The following is a 27,366-nucleotide window of genomic DNA, read 5'->3' on the forward strand; positions in this document are numbered from 1 at the left end:
AAACAATAGTAGACCATAGTGATAAGGGTTTACCCAAAACAGATACTAGACCATAGTGATGATAAGGGTTCGGCCAGAATTAGACCCTAGCTTCATGTTGCATCATCCTATTAGGATATCAGTTATTGTATCAAGTTTTAGCTTTCATTGTACATGTATTTGGTGTTTTTGAAGTTCAGTTTTCAGTATATTTTTTCTATGAATAATTGGCTTTACCACAAACCTTGTGCTAGTCCAGTTATGACAAAGACTTCTCAAGATATTGTCATTAACAAATGTTGTCAGCCTCTATGGAGGAGTAGATCTCAATTTTTGTGCAATTATTACCGAGCTGCTCCCAGTCAATATTGATCAGCTATCACCCATCTACAGGTGTTAATTTCACTGCATGACATGTCCATTTCACAAATCTAACGCCACTCTTTGATATGACTGTTTAATCAAATTCTTTACAGTATTTGTTTTTGATAGTACAACCTAACCAGCCATCAGTGATGAGTTTGTGATGCCATCTTGCAACCCGTCTACCCTCTGTAACCATGGTAACTGTTGTGGGCAGTTCCGTTCTGAGGCTCAATGCGTGAAATGCATAATAAGTACACTACCATCCTCTTTCAACAGGGGTTTACTCCGTGAGGGGCATGCCTTAATAAGAAGGCATCCCCCTGGAAACTCCAAGTTGGATGTTGCAATGTATTGGCTCTGAGGAACATGCTTTGTGTCCTGGTGAAGACATTATGATCACAGCAAGTCAGGGTGGTAAGGATTTCTTTCTGCTGCTAGAAATGAACAATTAGAACTAGGGCCGAAATTATCCTGAAATTCATCAGTTTTGAAACAAAAATAGCTTTTTTCTTCTCAACATTTGCATTTATTTTATGTATATTTCTTGTGTCTTCAAGATTAACACAAGGATCTATATGTAAAGACAGACTCTTAGTCTATTACAAAATTAAGAACAACCAACCATTTTCTTCTGTTTCTTTATTATGTCATGCAAAATCAACTAAAGCTAAGTGTAGTTAACTTTCATATGGATGTTTTACATCTTTTATAACTTTATAGTGTCTTGGAATTTCTAATGAGCCAAAAATGACATGTTTGGAAATGTTATTGACAGGAAGTGAAACCAGAAAAGAAGGAATGCCATCTATTTTTGTTTTGTTAGTTTGATCTAGCATGAGATCTGGACTGATGAATACACTGTATTGTGTGTGATGGACTTGAAGCATGTTTGTTCAGTGGCCTGTATGATCCAGCTTCATGGAGTGTCCCCTGGGGTGGGGGGCTCACTGAGGGCTCTAATCTTTGTATATGGTGTTTAATGCCATAACAGTGTTACAGTTTACTGTAGGCTTTACATAAGCTTTCAAATAAAATCTCAGTGAATATTGCTTTAGTTTGTTCCTTGGACATGTTGGATGTTTCTGAAGGTTGTCCGAAGTGTTTCTGAGTTTCTGATGGTTTATGCTGCTTTAACAATATTAATGTAATAGGTTTCCCACGGGGAAATCAAACCTAAGCTTACAGTGTGATGGACAAAGCATCCACTATAGAACTACCCTATCATCCTGGTAATTCAAATGATCAGCTTCAAGAGGACCGGTGCTCCATAGACAGACATCTGCCAAGTTGACCTTATGCAAATTTATGTCGCTTGGCCATGCCAGGATCCAGAGATGCCAACCCCAAAGTGTTGCAAATAGTAGTTTCAAGGATCAAAATTAGTAGTTAGACCATAAAATTAGCAGTCAACTAAATACTTAAAATCATGATGGATTCTGAGAAGGATATCACACTAATCAAGAGTGAAGCTTTAATTTCACATACCGGTTTCATATAATCGAATGGAAGGAACGGTCACATGGTTAAATCTTTCTGATAGGATCGCCATTTTGCGCCGGCACACAATAAGTGGGTCAATTCGCAAAGGTATTGAACTCAGCTTTAGATTATTGATAGACAATTCCGCTAAAATTATGTTTGTTACTTGCAATGATTCCAGTTGAAATGTCATTAAATTTGATGAATAGAAGGTAAGTGAAGTCCAAAAATGTATTTAATCAACGAAAAAATATGTTTTTGTTTATATATCTGAATTTTAATGAATTTTCTTGTGCAATCGTATTGGCGTAGTTTGAGGCTAAAATTCGTAGTGACTACAATAAAATCGCAGATGTTGGCATCTCTGCAGGATCTGCCAATTCCAGATTATGCCAAGCTCATGATTAAACACCAGGGAATGACTAATACCGGTATGTCACAAGCAATAACAAAGAAATCATGTAATTGAGGCTTTATTTACATTGTGTCTAGCTTTCACAGTTAAATTACAATAGACAAAAATAAAATAACACATATTACAGTGAAATAGGCAATATACACTTTGTACAATCTGCTTAAATCTGGCTAGATGATTCATGTGATTCTAATATCACAGTAACAAAACTTGTATAACCATAGAAACAATATGGCAGACATTAGTTTTAGTGCACAACACCTGTGAAATACATGAGAAAAACAAAGTAAAGAGTAGCCATCTAAATCTTTTAAACATCCCCATGACAGCAGATTGTTTAAGCTTTCAAGATAACTTATTCCTACAATAGATCATACTGTCCATTGACCCCCACATTTATAAGTCTGAGTAGGACATAATACTACTGGTACTACCCAAAAGACGTTGAAGAGCACCTGATTTTTGCGGATTGCTTTATCGTCCTTGGCAGAAGAGATTGTAGAACTATAGTTATGACGGAATCACAGTTTCTCTGACTTCTCTTGATTAGGATATATTAAATAAACTAATCCACAATAAATTCTGAGTGGGAACAACTACTCTCAGATTCACTCCTCTTGGACAAACAGACCAGCGGCTGTGTTTGACCCAGTAAAGCACCCCTCCTAACTAACAAGAATCTGGGACTCGGAATAACCACCCTGTACTATGTTGAGGACCCTGTAGTCTGTATCATCCAGATGGACAAGCACTAACCCAGTTATACCATGTGGGCAACCGACTTGATCTTTAAGAGACAAAATCATGATCCAAATTTTGCATTCTTTTTGTCTAAATCAAATCTTCCACATTGTAAATGCAGGGTCAGTATTAAGAATAAGACATCTTACAGAAACAACAAAACACAGAGCCAGTGTCATGAGGCAACTCACATGTATCATGGGCTCAAACAGTACCCTGTCTGATACCTATACATCGTCTTGACTTCATGAACTGTTACTGCTAGACATTACTTGAGCCGGCAGACAAAGTGATGTTCGAGGATGTGAATCTAGTGCAAACAGCACCTGTTCTGTAAGATCCTCCAAGTAACTATAATATTCCCTTACAGAAAACATGATTCATGTTACAGCTTCCAACCGACCCCACATAAACATGTGACCCTCTGTACCTCTGCTCTAGCAAATCACTCCGGTGGGTCTGTAGGACTGGGTTTCATCTCTCGGTATAATTGGGGCAACATTCCCCCATAATATCCAGACTTTTAGATTTTGACCTAGCCAGATAGTTCCACATTACAAAATATTTACTCTCAAATATCACATTAATCCAGTTCTGAGGCTCTCAAACAACAAAGAATGGCCACTTACAAAACGGAGCATAGTTTTGACATTCATTCAGGCAAACCACATTACGGAATAGACAGTAGCTCTTCAAAACAAATTGTACTCACACCTCAACAATTAGAATTGTTGTAATAGAGTACATGCTGATGACAACACTAGTATATTCATTTGACAACAAGCATGGCAACAAACACTTCCATCCAAACACACCTCATGGTCAAACGGCAGAAAATACAAATCCATAATAAGGTGTGGTGTACTTACATTGCTTTACATCCATACACAAGGTATATGTTCAAAACACTAGCATTATTACCCCGGTCAATGGATCAGTGTTCATTACAACCCACACACCTAGTGCAGCGCTAGGAGGTAACAGTCATATGACCATTCCATCCCACCGGGTACCCATTCACTGCTGGGTGAACAGAGTCAATTTTGAACAAAGTCGCTTGCCTAAGGTGAGACCATATGTGCTACATCCCTCGCTGGAGATTCTTGCATGTATTTCTTATAGGTTGGTTAACAAAACAAATACTCTAAAATTGAATGTAAGCACACAAAATACATACAGATCAGTGCAGCTATTAATGAGAAATGAAAATCATGATAAGATATCTGAAGATAGTCAATTGTTATTGTTTGAATAGGGATTTTTACATGTGTTATTCTCCATTTCTTATGAACCACAGTGATAAAATCTTACGCCTTCTTTTTTAAATTTTATACATCAGATTACCCAAAACATCAAGTGGTTTTATTATTTTTTTCAAATTTGAGGTTGTTTTTTATAGGTCTATCAGCCTTGTAAACCAACAAAAGGAATACATAAAGTTGGCACTGAAGTTTCTCAACCCTTCTGCAGAACCTTCATAGAATGACGCCAGTGACTGGTTTAATGCTGTTGAACAGAAATTTAGTTCTATGCCAGCCTGCCAGCTGGCGGCCTGAAGTATGGCAAGTCTGAGACTGATACAATTGATTTGGTGAAAACCTGCAGGACAGTGCAGACAAACCAAAACACCCTGGTCAACTAAGGCTTCACTCATGAACCAAATTTACAAGACATGTACAATAGTATGTGGAAATACAACAGGCCCAATTAAGCTGAGTTAATGTAATGTTCATTTCTGTTGGTACCGTAAGTTAATTTGGACAATCGTGCGTATCAGGGTGGATACAGGATTCCATCCTATAATTATGGATATGATGGTGGCCCAAGGATTCCACCCCACAATCATAGATATGTTGGTGGCCCAAGGATTCCGACCCACTATCATAGATATGTTGGTGGCCCAAGGATTCCAGCCCACAATTATGGATGTGATGGTGGCCCAAGGATTTAATCCAACAATCATGGATGTGATGGTGGCCCAAGGATTCCATCCAACAATCATGGATATGTTGGTGGCCCAAGGATTCCATCCCACAATCATAGATATGATGGTGGCCCAAGGATTCCATCCCACAATCATGGATATGTTGGTGGCCCAAGGATTCCAGCCCACAATCATAGATATGATGTTGGCCCAAGGATTCCATCCCACAATCATGGATATCATAGTGGCCCAAGGATTCCATCCCACAATTATGGATATCAGGGTGGATCCAGGATCCCTCCCCCAAATTGTGAGTAACAGGGTGGATCTAGGATATCCCCCCACAATCATTGATATCAGGGTGGATCTTGGATTTAACCCCACAATCAATGATATCAGGGTAGATATAAGATTCAATCCCACATATCACAACTAAGGGTTCAGACATACAAGCAGGCGGTAACAACTATAATGGCCGAGGTATTAACCGTCAAATGATATCAGTATAAATATTATGATGGAGATTATGTCTCTGGTGAGGATGCTGCTGTTCATTGCACCGAATGAACAGTCATGTCCATGAACCTATGTTACAACTCAACATCTGATTACAACTGAAAATTTGATGTCCACAAGCTATGGCCAATATAGATTTCCAAATATAGATTTCTATATTATTAAAAGTAGTACAAAATACCATTATTTGCACCTACATAAATTTACAAAGTATATAATTACGACTGGGATCACATTTCCCACGGGCACCATACGATAAAGTAGTCTACAATTTTCCATGGATATCGCACGATCCTGCGATCACCGTATGATCACCGGGCTACAGGCTTACGACTTTTTCAAATTTGTCAAATGTCGCTGTCTGACAAAATCGTAGAGGCTAAGGCGCCCGTAGAATCATGCGATAATCGTACAGCCATCGCCTGCCACCGCAAGGAAATGGAGCTACGGGTAGTTTACGGGCGCCATAGACCCATCGCAGGGCAAATGTGAACCAGGCATATGAGATCAAACACACGATCCTTTCCAGCTTTCTTGGGTCCACAGCCCTAAACTGTCCGCTGTGCTTTCAACATGTGCCTCCATCATTTGACCATGCAATCAGTTAACAGAAAGAATTAAATGGCAATAAATGGCTCATAAAAACAATTAGGACTGATGTTTGAGACAGGGATGCAATTATCAATAACTATCAATTCAAACCCTGTGACTCCCAAGCTTTTCAAGTAATTACGAATCTTGTGACTAGCCTGATTGAGTACATATTTCCCCATATTGCATGCTCACCTGTAGCAATCAAGTCTGGACCTGAGCAACCTGGGCCACATTAACCAAGGTGTAGCAATCAATGCACACTGTGAAACAGACAATAAACGTCTCAACCTGCCAAGGCAGTGTCTCAAGTATTTGAAGACAACATCATACATCACAGTCAATTAATGTGACATCTTCCCAGCAATGGACTGAGCTATTGTGATCTCCAGTTGCGAATGGGAAAACCTCAGTTTTGACATTTTCTTAGCAGAAAATTTTGTCCATCATCTATATGCATACAGAATATTCTATCTGCCATACATAATATGATTATCTGTCCCTCCTGAATGAATATTGAACATTCCAAGGCTCAGGACATACAAAATATATTCATTTGGGACCAGGAAAAGTGGAATTGCTCATAGCTAATTGGTCATGCAATTTGAACATACTACTCAAAGAATTTAAATAACACCCAATTTTTGTTCATATTGCTATAGTCAACATGACATGACAGAACAACTATAGTAACAAGTAGTAATGAGAGAAACTGGTGTTCAATTTAAATTCTTCGGAGTAGAATATTTTTGTTTTGACATTAGACTATCTATAGGGAAAGCATGGGGTCAGGTAGTACAGCATACACAGTATAAACCTCCCATTCTCATACAGATATTTGTAGCTTTCCATAATACACAAAGTTGTTTCTCAAATTGTCAGGTGTATGTTTATATAGAATGACATGCCTGATTTTCCCTATCAAAAGGTGACTGGTAAATCTTTGAACATTAACACCTTGACTTAAATGCTTACTTGTATATATGCATATATGACCTAGCTAATGTGGATGGCTGACCTATTCATGTCCCAAGTAGCCAAGACTATTGGTAACATCCTGTACATGGCAAGTTCATACAGAGAGTGTCGCTGGTTCATACTGTCTCGAGGGCAACAGCCTGATTCTGTAAACTGACTCTGGAAACTGACTGCCATTTACAGACTGAATGCACATATATTTGAGATTTGTGGTGGCAGTCTTAACTCTCTCCAGCATTCATAGAGGAATATTTGCAGAAGGACTGGAAGTCTTTCTTTGCGAGAGGACGATAATGTAGTGTGAGGTCGCCTGTCTGCTTCCAGATGAAGTGCTTCACTGTTCTTAAGTCCATATTTGGGTCCAACACCTGTAAGACACCATTGTCAGCCATATTATCATGTTATAATTTGTTTGTTTAACACCTTAACAATGCAGTCAGCAATATTCCATATATACATATATATGATGAAAGTCTGTAAATATTAAAGTCCGGACCAGACAATCCAGTGACTGATAAATACTCAATGTCCCACGCCAGCAGTAAATGATGACATGCACACAACAAAGTCATCGATCCTGACAACCTGCCCAGCATGCATAGGTAGGGGACCTATTCTACCTCTTAAGTTCCTCACTAGTAATAATATCTTTAGCGTGCATGGGCAATCTGTAAGTAACGAGTCAATACCAATCTAACCTGAGGTTGACGGAATAAGCATTACACAACACACTTTTAGTGTGGCAAACACAATCAACCTGTCAAACATTGTAGACACATGGTACTTTTATACCCAAGGCCCCATTCCTCAAAGCGATCATAGCGATACGACAGTCGTAAGTCTATGTTAAAGTATGGGAGTTACAATCATCTTAGCGCTACGATTGCTCTGAGGAATGGGGCCCTGCAAAACTCCCACTCATGTTATGGATAAACCTTAGCAGCCTCATTCTGACATGTATCATCCTGATTAAGCATCCTGTTATATCTTACCTGATCGTTACAGGTAAGTTCCACCTTCTCCTCTGCAATAGACGCCAAGTCTTCCTCCTTCTCTCCTTCCTTCTCCTGACCTCCATTACTGTTGGCCGTCTGCGACCCTGCATCTGACCCTTGACCCAGCACCTTCTCATATACGTGCTCGATGACCTTCCTCACCTGGATCATGTCGCTTGCCGACAGTCGGTCCCTGGCAACAGAAGGAGGACTTACACGTGGCTCAACAACAACAACTAGTTTTTTTATATAACAAGAATTAAGCAGTGTTAGTGACCTTGCAAATGAGTTCATTGTGAGAAAAGACAAGGTTGCTTTAGGGTTTTTTAAATGATGTCCTGTTACTGTGAGAACACCACTGGAGAATGTTTTAAGCCACAGCCAGCAATATTCCATGTTTGCAATGGCAGCCTGTAAACACGGGGCACACAAACCACCAGTTCACACAAGCAATCCAGCAAAGCAATGGGAGTATCAATACTTGCCATGTTTGTCCACTCAAAAAGTGCCCCTAACGAAATTTACACAAATCTGCTAGTAACCTTCATAAGCTCCCATCCTAGGCTCTAAAATGTACATGACATATATGTTACATTTTCTTGTATATCTTACAAATTTTTGGGTGGGAATGTCATCAGATCAGATATATGCAGTGTGCGAAATAGCCACTGGCCCATGGCTAGTAAAAATCAAGTCAGGCCAGTTAATCTCCACAGTCACTGGCCAGACTGTCTAGTGAATATTCATGAGGTCGTTTTGTAAATATATCACTCTCTCCGACTTGTTAAGTTATAATACACTTTTAAATCATGCAAGATTATGGCCGGATAAAGATGTTCATCACATTAGCAGCTTAATGATGAAACCTGTGTCAACATTCACCTTCGGGCTACTGAAATAATTATGGGCTAGTAACTTTCAGGCATAGCTTGCCCAACTGGTTAGCAAAATTTGGAAACTATTTTGCACACAGGATATATTGTATCCATTTGCCTAGTAAATATGAAAAAAATTATTACACATTCTGCAGTGACTACACCAAGGTTGTTCTTCACCCCTGGATATCGAAACAGCAAACAGTTGTTGTTTATGGTTCTAATCATCATTCTCCTTGTGAAATGTCTGAGCAACTACTGAAATAGCTTTGTTCTGTGTTCTCACTTTTTGATTGGTTTGATGCCGGTACTGGGGTGGGGTTGGAGAAAGAAGGGGATCTTGTTGAACTTGGGCATGTTCTTCTGGACGACCACATCAACGACCCAGGCGGGGACAGTCTCATTCAGCAGCATCTGCTCCGTCTCGCCGCCAGCATCCCGGCACAGCAGCCGGAACAACGTGCGACCTCCGACCTCACTGGAAGAATGTTTGAACATTATCCTGAACTTGATGAAACATGACAGACATTAATTTTATGAACATGACCACCTGGTGTTGACACCCGAGTCAACTGTTTATTGTATTACAAGGCACTAAGCCACATCTTGACAGTCTGTAGATGATTCAGGTCTGGACCAGACAATCATATTGTAAACATAAAGAGCACCTTCCCTGGTTGTCAGTGTACAACACACAACTTACTGAATCAAAAGGCCTGATCACCTCTAGCCAGTAGTCACCTCTTACAACATGTAATAGTGTGTTGGGGGGCTTCTTCAGTGTGCAAACAGGGTATCTAATCTAATCTTGCAACAAGCAACAAGTGCTGGTTCCTGTTAGGGAGTCATTATGGTCAACGTCCACTATCACCTACCTAAATATCACAGGTGTGTGACCAGGCACACTAAACATGGGGTTGGAAGCGGAGGACTTGTCTGTGCCGGCACTGCCATCTGCAGACATGCAATACATTCACATCAGTGTTCCACAGCAACATTTCCTATACAACCATTAAGATGTACTGTAACTTCACCTTTCTGAATAATTCCATTGCCTGATAAATAATGTGTCAGTTAGTGAGAGAATATTCTTTTCAAGTAATGCAGGGTTGACACTGACCATCCAGTGGCAGACATTAAGATCTACTGATGAGACACCATCATATCTTCAACTCGGACTGACTGAGTAATGGTTATACGCCGTTTTAGCAATATTCCAGCAATATCACGGCGGGGGACACCAGAAATGGGCTTCACAAATTGTACCCATGTGGGAATCGAACCCGGGCCTTCAGCGTGACGATCCAACGCTTTAACCACTAGGCTACCCCACCGCCCCTTCAACTCGGACAAGCATGGGTTGTTCTGAAACTCATCTGACTCTGCTTGCCACAGGTATCTGTGAGGCAGGAAGTATCACTGTCAGTGCTAAGAATGTGTTAATGACAAGACTCCCCCACCCCTGAGCATGAAGCAAAGTAGTACCTTGAGGGTCCTCAGCCTGAGCTTTTGGCCAGTGTTCCAGCAAAGCCTGTAGTAGGGCACTGCCGATGTTAACTGGAACAAATACATTCTGTGTTACACCATTCATCAGTCTACACTGATTAAAAGTAAAGTGACCGCTGCAGGCGAAGTGGGAATGATCGCTATCATGTTGAAAATTTAAATTTTTTTAAAGTTCTTTCCTAAATTCAAAGGTATTTTTAACACTGAACTTTGGTAGACATCTTGCATACACTTTACCCCATCTTCTGATGGTCACCTTAAACTTCCTTAACATAGATTTCAAATTTGGTAAGGATATACACGACACAGAAGAATGTCCTGTATAAAAGTTGATAACAATTATTTAAGCCATTTAAGTTGATATGCTAATGTCTCTACAATGACAACCATGTTTGAAAAGTCTTCAAAGGGTGGTAATGTAAAGAAATTTTATTCTGTAAGGATTAGTTTTTACATTCCATATTCCACATTTTTAACATTATATCTGTATGTTCTTAGACCGATTCCAGGTAGAATACGTATGGTCTAAACGTATTTCTGTTATGTATTATGTCAACATAATAAAATAACATCATGGGTATTACTATTGCCAAATCTGGCACCATCTTACTTTTAGTCTCTGGGGCATCAGGGGACATTGGAAGACCAAGTTCTCGTATTGACATCCAGGCTGCAAAACAGTCCGACTCCTCCAAGTGGATTGTCAGTAGCTAGAAAACAACAGTTGTGACTCCTTTATACAGTGTACAATACTTATAACAAACTCTCAAGGGATCTTTAGTTTGTTGTAACCATAGTTCGTTACACACATTGAGATATACAGCAACTGGCCCAGACTAAAATACCTGGTTTACTAGATCTGTCAGTTTGTTTAGTGTATATCAGGTGAGCTACATGGTCACAGATCACTTGAAGTTACACACATTGAGATATACAGCAACTGGCCCAGACAAAAATACCTGGTTTACTAGATCTGTCAGTTTGTTTAGTGTATATCAGGTGAGCTACATGGTCACAGATCACTTGAAGTTACACACATTGAGATATACAGCAACTGGCCCAGACAAAAATACCTGGTTTACTAGATCTGTCAGTTAGTTTAGTGTATATCAGGTGAGCTACATAGTCACAGATCACTTGAAGTTACACACATTGAGATATACAGCAACTGGCCCAGACAAAAATACCCGGTTTACTAGATCTGTCAGTTTGTTTAGTGTATATCAGGTGAGCTACATGGTCACAGATCACTTGAAGTTACACACAGTGAGATATACAGCAACTGGCCCAGACAAAAAAAAATGGTTTACTAGATCTGTCAGTTTGTTTAGTGTATATCAGGTGAGCTACATGGTCACAGATCACTTGAAGTTACACACATTGAGATATACAGCAACTGGCCCAGACAAAAAACCCGGTTTACTAGATCTGTCAGTTTGTTTAGTGTATATCAGGTGAGCTACATAGTCACAGATCACTTGAAGTTACACACAGTGAGATATACAGCAACTGACCCAGACAAATAAAACCCGGTTTACTAGATCTGTCAGTTTGTTTAGTGTATATCAGGTGAGCTACATAGTCACAGATCACTTGAAGTTACACACATTGAGATATACAGCAACTGGCCCAGACAAAAAACCTGGTTTACCAGATCTGTCAGTTTGTTTAGTGTATATCAGGTGAGCTACATAGTCACAGATCACTTGAAGTTACACACATTGAGATATACAGCAACTGGCCCAGACAAAAATACCTGGTTTACTAGATCTGTCAGTTAGTTTAGTGTATATCAGGTGAGCTACATAGTCACAGATCACTTGAAGTTACACACATTGAGATATACAGCAACTGGCCTAGACTAAAATACCTGGTTTACTAGATCTGTCAGTTTGTTTAGTGTATATCAGGTGAGCTACATAGTCACAGATCACTTGAAGTTACACACATTGAGATATACAGCAACTGGCCCAGACAAAAATACCCGGTTTACTAGATCTGTCAGTTTGTTTAGTGTATATCAGGTGAGCTACATAGTCACAGATCACTTGAAGTTACACAGTAAGGGGGTGTTCTTTATGCCACTCTCAGCAAAGTTCCACCCATACCACAGCAGGCTATACTACATTTCCTCTAATAAGCGCCCAGGCACTTATTTTTTCAATAAACTTCCAGACCCGGCTCTTATTAGAGGCCTGGCTCTTTTGCGCTTACTGGGTGTAATTACCGTAATTGCTAGTGAGTTGCTTTACCCCCTGCACTTATTAGGGGCCCGCAAATCTTAGAGACCTGGTGCCTTATTAGAGGAAATACGGTATATAATCAGAACCTTGTCCAACAAACCAGTTGATACTTGTGAGTAATGACACACTTTGTCCAGGCACAATGTTACAGGGATGAGAGAAATTAATCCTTACGTGTTCACTGAGACAGGGAGTGCAAATAATCAGCTTCAGTTGTCAAGGACAACCTTATCATTTAGCTGTCCTTTCATAAATTATGATCAATCGTAACAACTACCTAATACAGCTTTGATAAAAGTGTAAAGCTGAGATGACTCATTCGTATACTTGGATAATATTTTCGATAAGTAGACCTTGTCTTCCAACATGGGTATTTTTCGTCTCTATTTGTACGGTGACAAGTTCACAATTATGATATTTCCAAGCCCTCAGATATTCAGACTCCTACCACCGGAACTGGCTACTGCAGACCTATCCTGCCCTGGTGAGATGGTACTGTGAAAATATAGCACACAAACACGGCAGTTCGTACCCCAGTCTTAAGATCCACGGAGAACCAGTTCGGAACATACACAGTCTTCACTCTGGCCTTTATCTCCTCTTCAAAATCTTTCTTTCCCAAGTCTTCAACTTTCCTTGCCTGAAATTGAACAATGAATATCAACATACTTGGATATTGTGCATTAAACCTGCACACAGACAATGTTGCAGTTCTATAGCGATTTCCTGATGCCATTCATCCCCATAATGCAAGAAACTGAACAAGAAATGAGACTTATCGACGCATTCAAGGGGAGTTCTTGCACTTACATAATGACGTGTGTCTGTGTGAGAGTCTGTTTGTGTGCATGTGTCTGTCTTTGTGAGTGTGTCTGTATGAGTGTGTGTCTGTGATAAAGAGGTCGGATAAAATGGGAAAATCATGATTTTGTTCAAACAGGAATCAATGCCCTTATTATCCAAATTTGGTAGTATTTAATAATTCATTCAAAACAAAACTAAAAAACTGAACTGAAACATCCACTTGTATATTGGTCCTGATGTTACTGAATAATAAGGCCAGACCAATTTTATTTACGGATCCGCCGGTCATATTTTTCGAAGAATAAGAAAAAAATAATAATTAATTTTCCCCGCTTAAAAAATAAATTTTAATATTTTTATTTTTATTCTTATGTGCAAGAAAATGTTTTTAGATTGTTTTTCTCTCCATATACACTGCATAAATTGCCAAAAGTAAAATACTTTTAGTATTTAAAAGGAATATTACTTTGACTGGTGATTTTTATTTATATTTTTTTTCCCTCCTGCCTTTAGGTTTTCTGAGGACAAAAATCCATAGAACAAGAAATAAAATTGGTCTGGCCAAATGATAACATTACTTATTACAGATTAGTTCATAATGTTTTTTATTCCAATTTGAGAATTTTTACAAACAACTGCTCCGGACATTGGGATGAATACCGAAACAGGTCTAGATAAAGTTCCTCAGGGACTACTCTCAACAACAATTAAGTCAGTCAGAAATGTTCTTCTAATTAGATATGGCTGTAAAAACAAGAATAGTCACTAACCGTTAAAACATCCCACAATGCAACACAATCATCTGTGTCTTTTGTGAGAATAAAACGTTTGTCGTTTAACACGTAGTACTGACGAATACTTGGACCTCCTGTAATGAAGATAGAACAATACATTACAGACCAGTTTATTACCAGAACTTGTCAAACAGACAAACCATCATGGTCAAGTATTCGCCACATGACAAATACTAATAGATATCGGTTAAAACTGTTAACAATACTGCCACAAAAAGGTTCAAAAATGAAGATATGAACGATACAATAATTTGTAATCAGGAAAATTCAGTATCAAAGTGTATCTCACCTTTAATTGTAAAATCAGGCTGTGTAAAAGCTGGATGGTAACTTTCATTATCATATTCTCCTGATGTTCTGGCATTGGGGACTTTGATTGGCTGAAATATGATTCAAACATGAGATAATAGGTTTATTTCACTCAAAACACTGACCCAAACATCCAGATTTGAGCAAGTTAAATGAGTTAGATATCTAGCACCAAGCAAACATTACTTCCGTTGTTAAGATCTGCATACTGTGAGAAATGTCAAACACTATCTAAACTGTAGTGTTTACACTCTAAGAGAGGCAGTGGTTATGGTGCTGACTGACAACAGATCATAATCAGGAGGAATCCAGGCTTTGGATTGTCAGCAGCAGATCCTGGCACAGCTATGAGACACAACTTCCACAGGTGAAGTGAAATGAGCTTAATGCTGTATTCATACTTAGTACCATCAACAAGAGTCATCTTTTAAAATCGTTTGGCATGATGTAACCATTGATTGAACCATTGACCATTGATTCCCAGGCTGCTGAATCATACACAACATAACAGAGGCTTTTGATTGGCCCTGTGCACAATGAGATTCAGTACACCATCTGATGAACTAAACATGAAGCTTAAAAGTAACAATGTGGCTGAACGTATCTTACCCAGTTCCTAATACTGGAGTCGGTAGTGGCCACCCATAACGATGGCTGCTCTGTGTGGAGTTCAAGCTGAAAGAGAACATAAAGACGAAAGTTTCAATCCTTGATAATACGTCACGGACATACATGAACAATATGACTATCTGGGTTGCAACCACAAACCTCAGTCATTTCATTATTGTTTCAGCAACACATTCAGTAGTAATTCAGCTATTTGATGGCAGTCTGCAAATAATCAAGCCTGGACCAGACAATCCAGTGATCAACATCATGAGCATCGATCTACACAATTGCGAACGATGACATGTGTCAAACCAGCCTGACCACCCGATCCCATTAGTTGCCTCTTATGACAAGCATGGGTTGGTGAAGAGATCAACTCTACGTTGGCACTTAATTGGTAGTGGTGTACCTAAATATGTATACAATTCCACAACATTCAGTACAGAGTATTTACCAAACGTTATAAGTATTATTTTTATTTCCACAACTCTGCAAATAAACCTCCCTCCCAATATCTTCATTATTTACTTTTAAAACTGGAAACTTTTCTTCACAAATAAGTGTTCTGTTGTCAGGGTTCTTGATGTCAGTAGCCCAGATCTGACGGTCCCTCCCACCAGAATACACAATAGAGAACGATTCATTAGCCTGGAACAGATCAGCACCGCATCAGTACATCGAACATATAGAACTTGCAGCATGAATCAATGCAATAATCATTCATTAGTTATAAAGACAACAATAACTTGTTTATTATTGCATGTAGTTATACATGTATAATCATTTTTGTTCAAACATGATCAAAGACTGATAACGTAGGCCTAACATTAGTTCTTCTAATCATTGTGATTAGTTTTGTATGTTAAATACATGAATAGGAAAACAAACAAGCGCTGCTTTGTTATTAGCAACAATACTGACAAGTGACTATAAGTTCAAGGAATAGTTTAAGACAATAATGTCATTCACAATGTGCATTGTTTACTCATACTTGCTTGACAACAATACAACAATCTGTATCGAAATGTCGCATCATATCCGAATAAAGAAGTTGTTCATCCATAAAGTCCTTATTTAATATGCATTGTACCAAAGTATTTGTCATCAAGTAAAGAGTGACAGCATGAGAGGTTTTACACTGCTTTCAGTAATATATTCCAGGGGACACCAGAAATGTGCTTCACCCTGAATCAAACCCGGGTCATCGGCATGACGAGTTAACACTGTCACCATCAGACTTCCCCTGCACCCCTACCGTGTGAAGATGAGAGACTGTTGTGACAGCTTGACTTACCTGTAGTGCCCACACTCCCTCATTATGCACCCTGAACGTGGCCACACACCGCTGCTGACCAAGTGACCACAACCTGATTGTGCCATCAGAGCTACCCGACAAACACTGAAAAACACAAGCACAGATTTTGTTTGAATATCTATATTCACAAAAAATATGCACAGATGGCAAATAATATTGCCTCCTCCATCAAGTTAACATCACTGGAATAGACACAGCCACTGTAGCAGGTGCCACTGTAGAAGGTGCAGCTATAGCAGGTGCCACTGTAGAAGGTGCCACTGTAGCAGGTGCCACTGTAGAAAAGTGTCACTGTGCCACTGTAGAAGCAGAAGGTGCCACTGTAGTACTGCTGAAGGTCAGCTGCAGCTGTAGCAGGTGCCTCAGCTGCAGCTGTCACATCAGGTGCAGTATGATACAGGTGGAGAAGTGACAATCACATGTAATAGAACATGGCATGTTGAAGCATGAGAAGTACAAGGGACCAACTTCCTGTTTGTGCTTTGGAGAGTATTTGTCACTCTGGATATCGAAGATGAGAAAATATAGCACACAGTCATTGCAGGATATTAGTTGAAGAGGAACACTTTTTCATGGATAGACAACTTCTTTACTACAATAGTTGTGATGTTTTGGTGTAGATCCTTACACTGTTATCAAGCAAATGATACACAACATACGCAACAAGGAGAAATAGGTACATGAAGGGTACATCTGCACCGAAATGTCACACCTGTTGCAATAAAGTAGTTGTCTACCCATCAAAAGGTATTCCTCTTCATCATACCAGCTTCTAAATGCCACTTAAAGAAGGATATTAGTTACCACCCTTTTCTCAGTCTATACATAGTGTGAAATATTTGTTCTTGTGAAACATTATTGAATCCAGTATGTAACAAATGATTGGTCCCATGTTGTGAGGCGTCATCTTACCTGTGTTCCATCTCGGTTTAGAACCAATGCTTTCACATTATCTGTGTGTCCTTTTCAACTTCATCAGCTTCTGACATGTGCGAGGGTCCCACACTCGGAGCACTTTCTCCGTGGATCCGGACACAATCACAGTCCCAGGAGGGTTCATTGTCAGGCTGTAGATCGAGTCCTTGTTCCCCGTCAGACTTGACGCTGTAAACAACACAACACTTATATACTTTGGACACCAAAGAAGCCACTCATAAATGATTCCATTCATGTTAATCATGTATCAAACTTGTTTTTCATGGTGTTTGATCAATGGTCACGCTTCCATATGGTAGTATTCTCGTGGTGACAGTGTTTGATCAAAGCTCACACTCCCATATGGTAGTATTCTAGTGGTGACAGTGTTTTATCAAAGCTGACACTCCCATATGGTAGTATCTAGTGGTGACAGTGTTTTATCAAAGCTGACACTCCCATATGGTAGCATTCTAGTGGTGACAGTCTTTGATCAATGGTCACACTCCCATATGGTAGTATTCTAGTGGTGACAGTGTTTGATCAAAGCTGACACTCCCATATGGTAGTATCTAGTGGTGACAGTGTTTTATCAAAGCTGACGCTCCCATGTGGTAGTATTCTAGTGGTGACAGTGTTTGATCAATGGTCACGCTCCCCTATGGTAGTATTCTAGTGTTGACAGTGTTTGATCAAAGCTCACACTCCCATATGGTAGTATTCTAGTGGTGACAGTCTTTGATCAATGGTCACACTCCCATATGGTAGTATCTAGTGGTGACAGTCTTTGATCAAAGCTCACACTCCCATATGGTAGTATTCTAGTGGTGACAGTCTTTGATCAATGGTCACGCTCCCATATGGTAGTATTCTAGTGTTGACAGTGTTTGATCAAAGCTCACACTCCCATATGGTAGTATTCTAGTGGTGACAGTCTTTGATCAATGGTCACAGTTCCATATGGTAATATTCTAGTGGTGACAGTGTTTGATCAATAAGTACACACAGGATGGTGATACTTGTGACAGTGTTTGATCAATAAGTACACCCCAGATGGTGATACTCACTAGTGACGGTGTTGTTTGATGCGGTGAGGGCGGTCAGAGTGTTAACATCCCACAGGAAGATGGCTCGGTCTAGTCCAGCAGACGCCACCTGCTCTCGGTCTCTCGCATATGCAAGCGCCTTCACATAATCCTGTAACACACATGACATTCCATTACAATCTATATTAGTATGTGAGAGATTGGTTTGTAAGCCAACCTGAACAGTATTCCAGCTATATGATGGCATGTCAGCTCAATATTGGAGGGAAGCCGAGAGGGAGGTGGGTCTCGGGTGTTTACTACTTTGGTGGAACAAAGGAGCCCAGATATGGTGTTGACAAACCTACAGTGAGTGAGTGGTTCAGTATGTAAGCTGTATTCTACCAATATCACAGCTAACGACACCAAACAGGCTTCACACATTGTACCCATGTGGGGAATCGAACACCGGCTTCCGTGAGATGAGCAAGCAGTTTAACCATGTACTATTTATTCACAGGAAATCTGTGCAACCACAGGGGCGTGTCACGCTTAGAAACAGCGTTAGAAAGACAAATAGGTATATAGACCCTACCCTAGTACTATATAAAAGGAAAGGGATGTAACGACGGAACCACCCCCTCCTCAATCAAAGTTAGATTTCACCACGTAAACTATTTTTAAGGCCCCGTCAAGGCCTACTGATCGAAAGCGAGATGGTTTCCCTACAAAATGAGCTATAAATGGTCACAATCGGATCATTATTTCAAAAGTTATACGCCACGACTCACCGAAAACAGCTACCTCCGCAATTCCAAGCCAAAATCATGGATCACCCAAGACAGCGAAAACTCACCTTTTAAATTTGTTTATTAATTCCAGCCACGTTGACAGCACCTATGTAGGGCTAGATTTGATCGGCAGCAGCATTCCACGGGTCTAAAAACTTATTGCAACATCTACAAATCATTTCCTCGACAGTAAGCAGGCATTTTATCCAAAACCATCGGCAATCATAATCACTTGTCGGCCATAGATGGCCTTGACATTCAAGTGATCTGAGCAGATCCGAGAAACTGAATTGGACCACCCGATTGGTGGAAAATATAATATACTGTAAGATATTGACTGTTTGCTAATGGGCTCGAAATATGAACTTTGCAATATTCCTTCTATTTTGGATGATGTACGGAACAGTAAATTGTTAAGAATAATTTTAGAGGTTGTAAAAATGGATTCGATATTGATTCATTTTTAGGAAATTATATTTATAAATATTTAACCTCTAAAATTATTCTTACCAATTTACTGCTTAGGTCACTTAAATGTCAAGGCCATCTATGGCCGACAAGTGAGTATGATTGCCGATGGTTTTGGAGAAAATGCCTGCTTACTGTCGAGGAAATGATTTTTTAGATGTTGCAATAGGTTTTAGACCCGTGGAATGCCGCTGCCGATCGAATCTACCCCTACATAGGTGCTGTCAACGTGGCTGGAATTAATAAACGAATTTAAAAGGTGAGTTTTCGCTGTCTTGGGTGATCCATGATTTTGGCTTGGAATTGCGGAGGTAGCTGTTTTCGGTGAGTCATGGCGTATAACTTTTGAAATAATGATCCGATTGTGACTATTTATAGCTCATTTTGTAGGGAAACCATCTCGCTTTCGATCAGTAGGCCTTAAAAATAGTTTACGTGGTGAAATCTAACTTTGATTGAGGAGGGGGTGGTTCCGTCGTTACATCCCTTTCCTTTTATATAGTACTAGGGCACAGGCCCCCACTGCGGGTCAGAAAATCGATAAACTAGGCCCCGGTTTAGTATCAACACTCCCTACTTAGATTTTCTGACCCGCAGTGGGGGCCTGTGTACTAGGGTAGGGTCTATATACCTATATGTCTTTCTAACGCTGTTTCTAATCTAACGCTGTTTCTAAGCGTGACACGCCCCTGTGTGTGCAACGATATGTATTTTCAATTGATAAGTTTCCCACGATAATTGCTACATATGCAACAGTAATGACGCTTTGACGATACTTCCATTTTGGATTTTGCTCACCGGAAGTAACATTCGTTGTTTTTTAGCAAGAAAGAGTTTGACAGGGGAGACAACTTTCAAGGGAGGTAACAACCCTTTTTGAACAGGGCTATAAAAAAGGAATTGTGCAAGTAAGTTATGCATATACAGAAGATTGAAGTTGTCTCTACCTGAACATACATAGATCCAAGCAGTAAAACCATACCTTATGTGTCCGTAACGTTGACATACAAAACCCTTTATGAGCGTTCCACACTTTGACGGTTGTATCACTGGAGGCTGAGATTACTGAAACACCAACAGTCACATTAACTATACTCATCATGGAAAATAAAGCATAAAGGAAAAAAGGCCTCTAACTCTAAAAACAATCTAATTCTACCAAACAGTTACATTTGAAGATATGACACTTTTTCAGTCTGAAACTGCAGCCACTAGTCTGAAGCTCTCATCTACTAAAATTCTGTTTTGTCTAGTAAGTCGTATGTAGTCTCTATGACAGCAGTAAAATCTAATGAAAATGTTTGAGCGAGAAGACTCAGACTCGCCACACACTGCTTTTCCGGATATTGTTAGCAACGTTTCACGGCTCCTTCTTGCCCTTTTGTCAAGTGGTTCTGAGACATCGTCAAAACAGTCAAGTTGATAGCCTAAAGACTGTCATATCTTCATATTCTTCCAAATTCTAATGCCCAACAATGACATGATTGCAATTGTTTCAAAATGTGCAAGGCATGAATAAGATCTAAAAGAATGTGACTCTTGAATGATGTGTGCTTACATGTTCTGCCATTGCAGCAGAGGACGATGTCGTTCACCCAGTCAGTATGATGCTCCATGGACAGGATGTAGGGATCCTACAAGACAAAAACACAAACATGGCAACAGAATCCCTGTTCACTAACTAACATTTAACTACAAAAGATTTGGAAACACTACAGAATTCATGGCATGTCATTACACAGCAAGACACTGATGATCTTCCATATATATAGTAATCATAGTTTTGAGCGAACACAGATTTAACAAGGACTCTAAACTAAGTGTCCTGGACAGGTAAAAATGTTATTTTTATGATAAAATGATAATTATACTTATCCTGACACATGCTATATTGCTTATCTCCCTTCTTCTTTCGACGGTTACATGGAAACTTGAATCCCTAGTTCCCTGAAGAACAGTAAAATCTCTCACCCTCGAAGTGCCCTCCCCTTTCCCACCAATACGGTCCCACGTGACCTGAGCCATGCTCTCATTACTTTCTCCTGAATAAGCCCACACTAGGGCCTAAAGTGAAGCCCGTAGTGCTGAGAGACGGTTGGGAGGACCCTTTAAATCATCATGAGTCAGGATAAGTATAAAATATCAATTATATCATAAGAATTACATATTTTTTCGTTCTCCTGATTCATGCTACATTGCTTACCGAATCAGACGGAAATAGGTGGTGGGTCAACCACCTACTAGGGATTCACTGTACTGTTCCTACTGTCGAGGTTTCCTCGTATGTGTCAAATCGATCAAATAGCATCTGAGTATATATCCCCTGGGAACTCCTCTTACGGCTTCTTCTACTGTGTCCAAATTCTGATGATAATCGGGGGATCACCTTCTCTTAAATCAATAAAAGAAGTAAATCATATAGATTTTGTGGAACTGGATAAACTAGTACGCCTCGTTGACTAGTTATCTGTAACGACCCATATGTTAAGGTAAGGACTATTACCAACACTGGAATCGCGACTCAATATGTTAAGGTAAGGACTATTACCAAAACTGAGCCTAAGTCACTCATGCGCTGACATCTTGTAAGACAGGGGAACATGGACTCTCTGCTGGTGGCAATGGATCAGTTGCCTGGCGCCAACAAGTCAGCGTGACAAGGGTGAGTTTTTCATCATCTGGCTGGAATCGTGGGTTGTTGCGCTGGTACATGGAGCCCAAACTGGTGGATACCGGATACATCTTCTGTAGCAATATCTCGAAGATAATGGCTGGCAAACACTGTGTCCGACTTCCAGAAGCAGCCTTCCATAATAGACGATATAGAGCAATTCTTGTGTAGGGCGAGAGTCGAGGCTAATGCTCTAACTTCATGTGGGTTGGAGTCTCTAGGAGGATCTAATGGACACAGGGACTGGTCTTATGTATCATCTAGTCCAAGGATGGTAGATGATGCTGGAACATGGAATTGTCTATCTAGTTGACCAGGCAGCTGATTCTTCGCTATAAAGTCCCATCTAAGTCCCAGATGGGTTCTCTGGAGTGGAATCCGGTTCGTCCATAGTCGAGGATGTGCATCGCTGACATCTGAACTATTGTAGCTAAGGCGAGAGGGAAAAACGTCTTTTGAGTTAACTGCTCAGTCCCTCCCTTGATATGGCTAGTGCTTCCAGAGCCCAGACTTGAGGATCTGGTACCGGTGAGATGAACGTCGCAATCTGACGATTGAAGCGTGTCGTAAACAGATCAATGAGGGGACAGCCTTGATCTTTGGTCAGCAGCTGGAACGCTTCCGGGTGCAGCATCCACTCTGTGGGCGATGGCCGGACCAGTCTGGATAAGGCATCAGTTAAGACTGTCTTTGACCCTGGATGTGGCAGGCCTTCATCCATAGGTTGAAGTCGTCTGCTCAGTTGAAGAGCTGGAACGTCAGTTGTAGCAGCAGCGCTGATCTCGTTGAGCCTAGCAGATTTACGTAGAAGGCTACAGTTGAGTTGTCTATGTGTATCATAAGGACCTGATTCCTCAGTAGATGCGCCCAGTGCTGAACTACCTTGATGACCGCCTTGAATAGGCAACTGAGGTGGCAAGTAGTCACTTGAAGCCGGAGACAGGGTAGTGTTTGCAATAGTGGTGGTCCGATTGATTGAAATAATCGAAGATTGGTCACAGTGACTAAACGACCAAGCAATCGATCATGTTTTCTCATAATCAAACACAAACAATTCTGGAACACTTGTTCATCAACAATATTTTCACAAGGTTGGTTTTGTCTGTTACATTTCATAAGCACTACAAGCTCGTTCCAAGTCATCAATGAATTTATCTTAAAGACACCAAGTAATTTATGTTCTTAACATACTAGTCATCCTTTAAAGATGTGAAATTTTGCCAAAAAGACCAAAAATAACTACATGTTTTTTACCTTTTTTTGTGCATTAACAAATGTCATAAATGGCGCTAACCAATTATTTTCGATGATTGATCGGTCATCAATCATCAATTATGAGATTTTAACCAATTCCCAACTAGTTCGCAAACGCTAGCATGATGATTGAAGCACTGCTGCTAGGCTGAGAATGCTGATTTAGAGTGGTCGGCTACGGAGAAGGGTTCGCGAACCCGTTCACAAACTGTTGAGAACCGGGGTTAGAAAGACTATAAGATGCCGGCATAGGGGTTCGCGAACCCCTGCTGGACCAGTTGAAACATCGTAGAGCATAGACTGCATGCCCGACGATGTAACTGCCACATGGTGCATAGAAAGATTCGCGAACCCTGTAGACATGGTTGTAGTCCTCTGCTGCATGAATCTCACAACAACCTAGGTTAAAGAACCGGGATTGTGAGCAAGATGAGCATCTACTTCATCAGCGGGCACCAGTGCATTCACTTCAGCAGCAGGCTTTGACGACAACGACTTCGAAGTTAATGACGACTTCTTCTTCGTTGTCAACTTTGGAGATCAAACCCCTCCCCCTAAGAAGAGACTCCGTCTAAGGGATGGACTGGATGACGGGTTGGAGTCACAGGTCGGCAAAGATATTGGCAGGCCATCAGCAACCCAGGATACTATCTCTGTGCATTGTCATCTGAACCTGGTATTCCCCAATGGATAAGGTCCATGAAGCATACCGCTAGTGTGGACTGATTGAGGGGGGAGCTGGAGTACCGTGGAGAGCTGTGCTGTATCGCCAAAGTGCCTTCCGGTAATCTGGTCCACACTTGAGCAGTAGTAGATAATTCATTGAGTGGATCCGGCGAGGTCGACGACGAAATAGCGTAGACTGCGTGGAACGAACGTACTTCGACAGCAAGCATCGACGATGTCTTCGATGATGATGGCCAAACTGAGGATGTCTACTTCATCAGCAGGAACCACTTTCGCGAATGAACGTTTTTCATCAGTAGGCACCATGTTCACGCACAAAGGTACTTCAACAGCAGGCATTGATGTTTTCAATGGTGATGGCCACACTGAGGATGTCTACGAAGAGGATGATGACTTCTTCTTCTACACCAACTGAGGTTAAACCTCCCTAAGAGAACACTACCTCTTAACAACGGCCTGTGTTGCTGTCTCTGCAAGAGCGGCAGAGACGGGAATAACCCCAAAGGGAGACTCCAAGAATTGGTAAACAGGGGGATGTTACATTCCCTGAGGCTGGATGAGATGATAATTCATGAACAGATGACTGGAAACACCCTTATCAGGCGGATCCTGTTACACCTTGTGTAAACGGCATAACAAAACATTTACAAATTGCAATTTCAAATAAATTTCAAGAATTAGCAGTAATTTACGTAAATAAATGCAACGTTATGATAATAGAAGGTATTAAAACACAATTCACGGCCTTAATATTAGAATTTTGGAATAAGTATAAAAGGATATGAAGCCATTAACAGGACTCAAGAAACCGCCAAAGTGGATGAAGGAGAGAGTGATGAGAGCATAGCCCAGGTCATGTGGGACCGTATTGGCGGGAAAGGGGAGGGCACTCGAGGGTGAGTGATTTTACTGTTCTTCAGGGAACTAGGGATTCAAGCTTCCATGTAACCGTCGAAAGAAGAAGGGAGATAAGCAATATAGCATGAGGTCAGGATAAGGAAACATTTGTAATATTGTAAAAATAATAATTTTATTCAAAATTGTCCTTACAGTTACACATATTTGAACCTAAGTCATTGTGCATGCATTTTGCCTTGGAAAGGAAAAAGAAAATTTCCTGAATAGCAAAAGATACTTCATGGCTGATGTGAATACAAACTTTCATGAAGAAACAGATAACTGTTTGACTTTGAGATATGCTCTGGAAATGAACAGACTGAGCTTGTTTCAATATCCCCACATGGAAAATGTACAACAGATTCTTGCCTTGTTTGTTCTCGTGTTCCATATTCGAATGATGGAGTCTCTCCCCGCAGAGTACAGTCTGTTGAGCAGCGGATCAAACTGCAAAGCATTCACACCAGATCTGTGGTGACGCTCCACCTCCTCGCGCATCACAAATGACACCTATAACGAATGATACTTTTACTAACCATAGTAGCAGGCAAACATGGTGAGAGAGATCACACAGACATTCAACAAAGCATGTTTAGGGACCATTCATAATTTATGGCTGGGGTGATGATGATTTTAGGGTGGGGGTGTTGAGCTGAGGGGTCATTAATTTTGTACACACGCATTACTAGGGAGGTCAGTAATTTTGTACATAAAAATATGTTTTAAATTATGCTTAGAAATTATGGGAAGGGGACAGGGGTCATTGATTTTGTACATGACATGCAGGGGGGCACTTATTTTATACATACATTTTAGGGGGTGTCATTCACATCGACATGCTTCTCCACAAAAATCATCATCACCCCCCCACACACACACACACACACCATAAATTATGAACGGTCCCTTAGCAAGACTCCAATTATGCAAAACAAAGATTTTCAAAGCATTGTTAACAGCAATGTATTCTGCAATCTTATCACAATCCTAATGTGCTGTTCATTTATCCCAACGTTCAACAAGAAAGTAATTTTTTCTGAAAAATCTCCCTTATTAAACAGGTGGGTTGGCATTCATCCCAGTATTTTGTTACAACACTCAAATGCCATATGTCTTTGTTTTGAGTTTGGTTTGATGCCATAGTTCTTTGGTACGTATCATTTCTCAATTTGATGTGGGTTTTTTAATCTGGGTGAGTGGCAAATGTGTTTTTTCCAACATTATTAGTGCACTGTCTTTTGTGAGTTGATTTAAGGTTGGAGTGAGTGAGTAAGGTTCCACCAACATTATGATGAGAGACACAGGAAATAGGACTTCACACTTTACCCATGTAGAGAATAGAGCCCGGTCTGTGTCTGTGTTGAGACTGACCATAGGACTTAAGTTTATATCTCATCTTATCTCATCTCATCATGCTCAAAACTTAAATGTGAAGCATTGTCACTAAGGTGACATAATCCCCCGCCGCAAATTATCAAATCAAACATAAAAAGTAATGAAAGTTTAAGATGAAGTTAAATGTCAACAAAATCATGACCAGTCAACCTCTCTTGATATCTGGCTCTGTAGTTGTTATAACACACAAATACTATCAAGACTGACTTTGACCTTAAAGAACCACTAAACTTTGTTTTTTGTTACTCTTTTAACCATTACATATGAAAGATTTGTGGTTAGTCTTATCCGGAACACCAAATTTATTCTTTAAAAACTTGTGGTTAATTAATACCGGCGATTAAAAGTGGCCAAAAGTCGCCTGCTTCCTCTCAGCCATGTGAAACCACAGACGGAGTTCACGTAACTCTGCGTCGCCAGAGCACTGCAGTGACGTCATATGAGGAACGATTTTCAGTTAGTTGTATGGAAAGTGTGTAGCACGCTCATCATTTTGATGATTTCTCGACATGAGCGACGACATGCGAATCGTTGCTTTGTCGTCAATTGCTCCTATTGTGAGTCTTGGCTGAAGCATTTGTGGAAGCCTGAAGCGATATCTTACTTGTGTTCAGATCGGCTTCACGGAAGTTAAAGAATCAAAACTACTTACCTGGTTATAGTAAAATATGTATATGATTGATGACCATAAAGATTTTCCATAACACAACTTGTAACATAAATCGATTTCTTCCTCGGAAGTGAGGTTGTGGTCGAAAGTAACAATAATATTGTAAGTAGTATTATATTGACACCCACCTAAGCTGCCAGGAGAGAATTGTCAT

The 27,366-nt window shown here is 40.3% G+C and overlaps 1 protein-coding gene across 1 annotated transcript; it reads right to left on the minus strand.

Annotated features, from left to right (window-relative positions):
- Positions 1-3,193: 3,193 nt before the first annotated feature.
- LOC124270734 (WD repeat-containing protein 48-like) lies at positions 3,194-25,653 on the minus strand. Its single transcript, XM_046705771.1, is given in 18 exon segments — positions 3,194-7,357; positions 7,982-8,177; positions 9,146-9,337; positions 9,735-9,813; positions 10,345-10,416; positions 10,976-11,075; positions 13,141-13,248; positions 14,183-14,280; positions 14,496-14,586; positions 15,125-15,190; positions 15,653-15,772; positions 16,419-16,523; positions 17,352-17,405; positions 17,407-17,543; positions 18,422-18,551; positions 20,621-20,703; positions 21,197-21,272; positions 25,517-25,653. Coding segments are annotated over 18 exon segments (1,983 nt in total). The 5' UTR covers positions 25,646-25,653; the 3' UTR covers positions 3,194-7,210.
- Positions 25,654-27,366: the final 1,713 nt, after the last annotated feature.

Source organism: Haliotis rubra, unplaced genomic scaffold (assembly GCF_003918875.1).
Source record: "Haliotis rubra isolate DU_JTF1 unplaced genomic scaffold, ASM391887v1 Scf154, whole genome shotgun sequence".
Taxonomy (NCBI): domain Eukaryota; kingdom Metazoa; phylum Mollusca; class Gastropoda; order Lepetellida; family Haliotidae; genus Haliotis; species Haliotis rubra.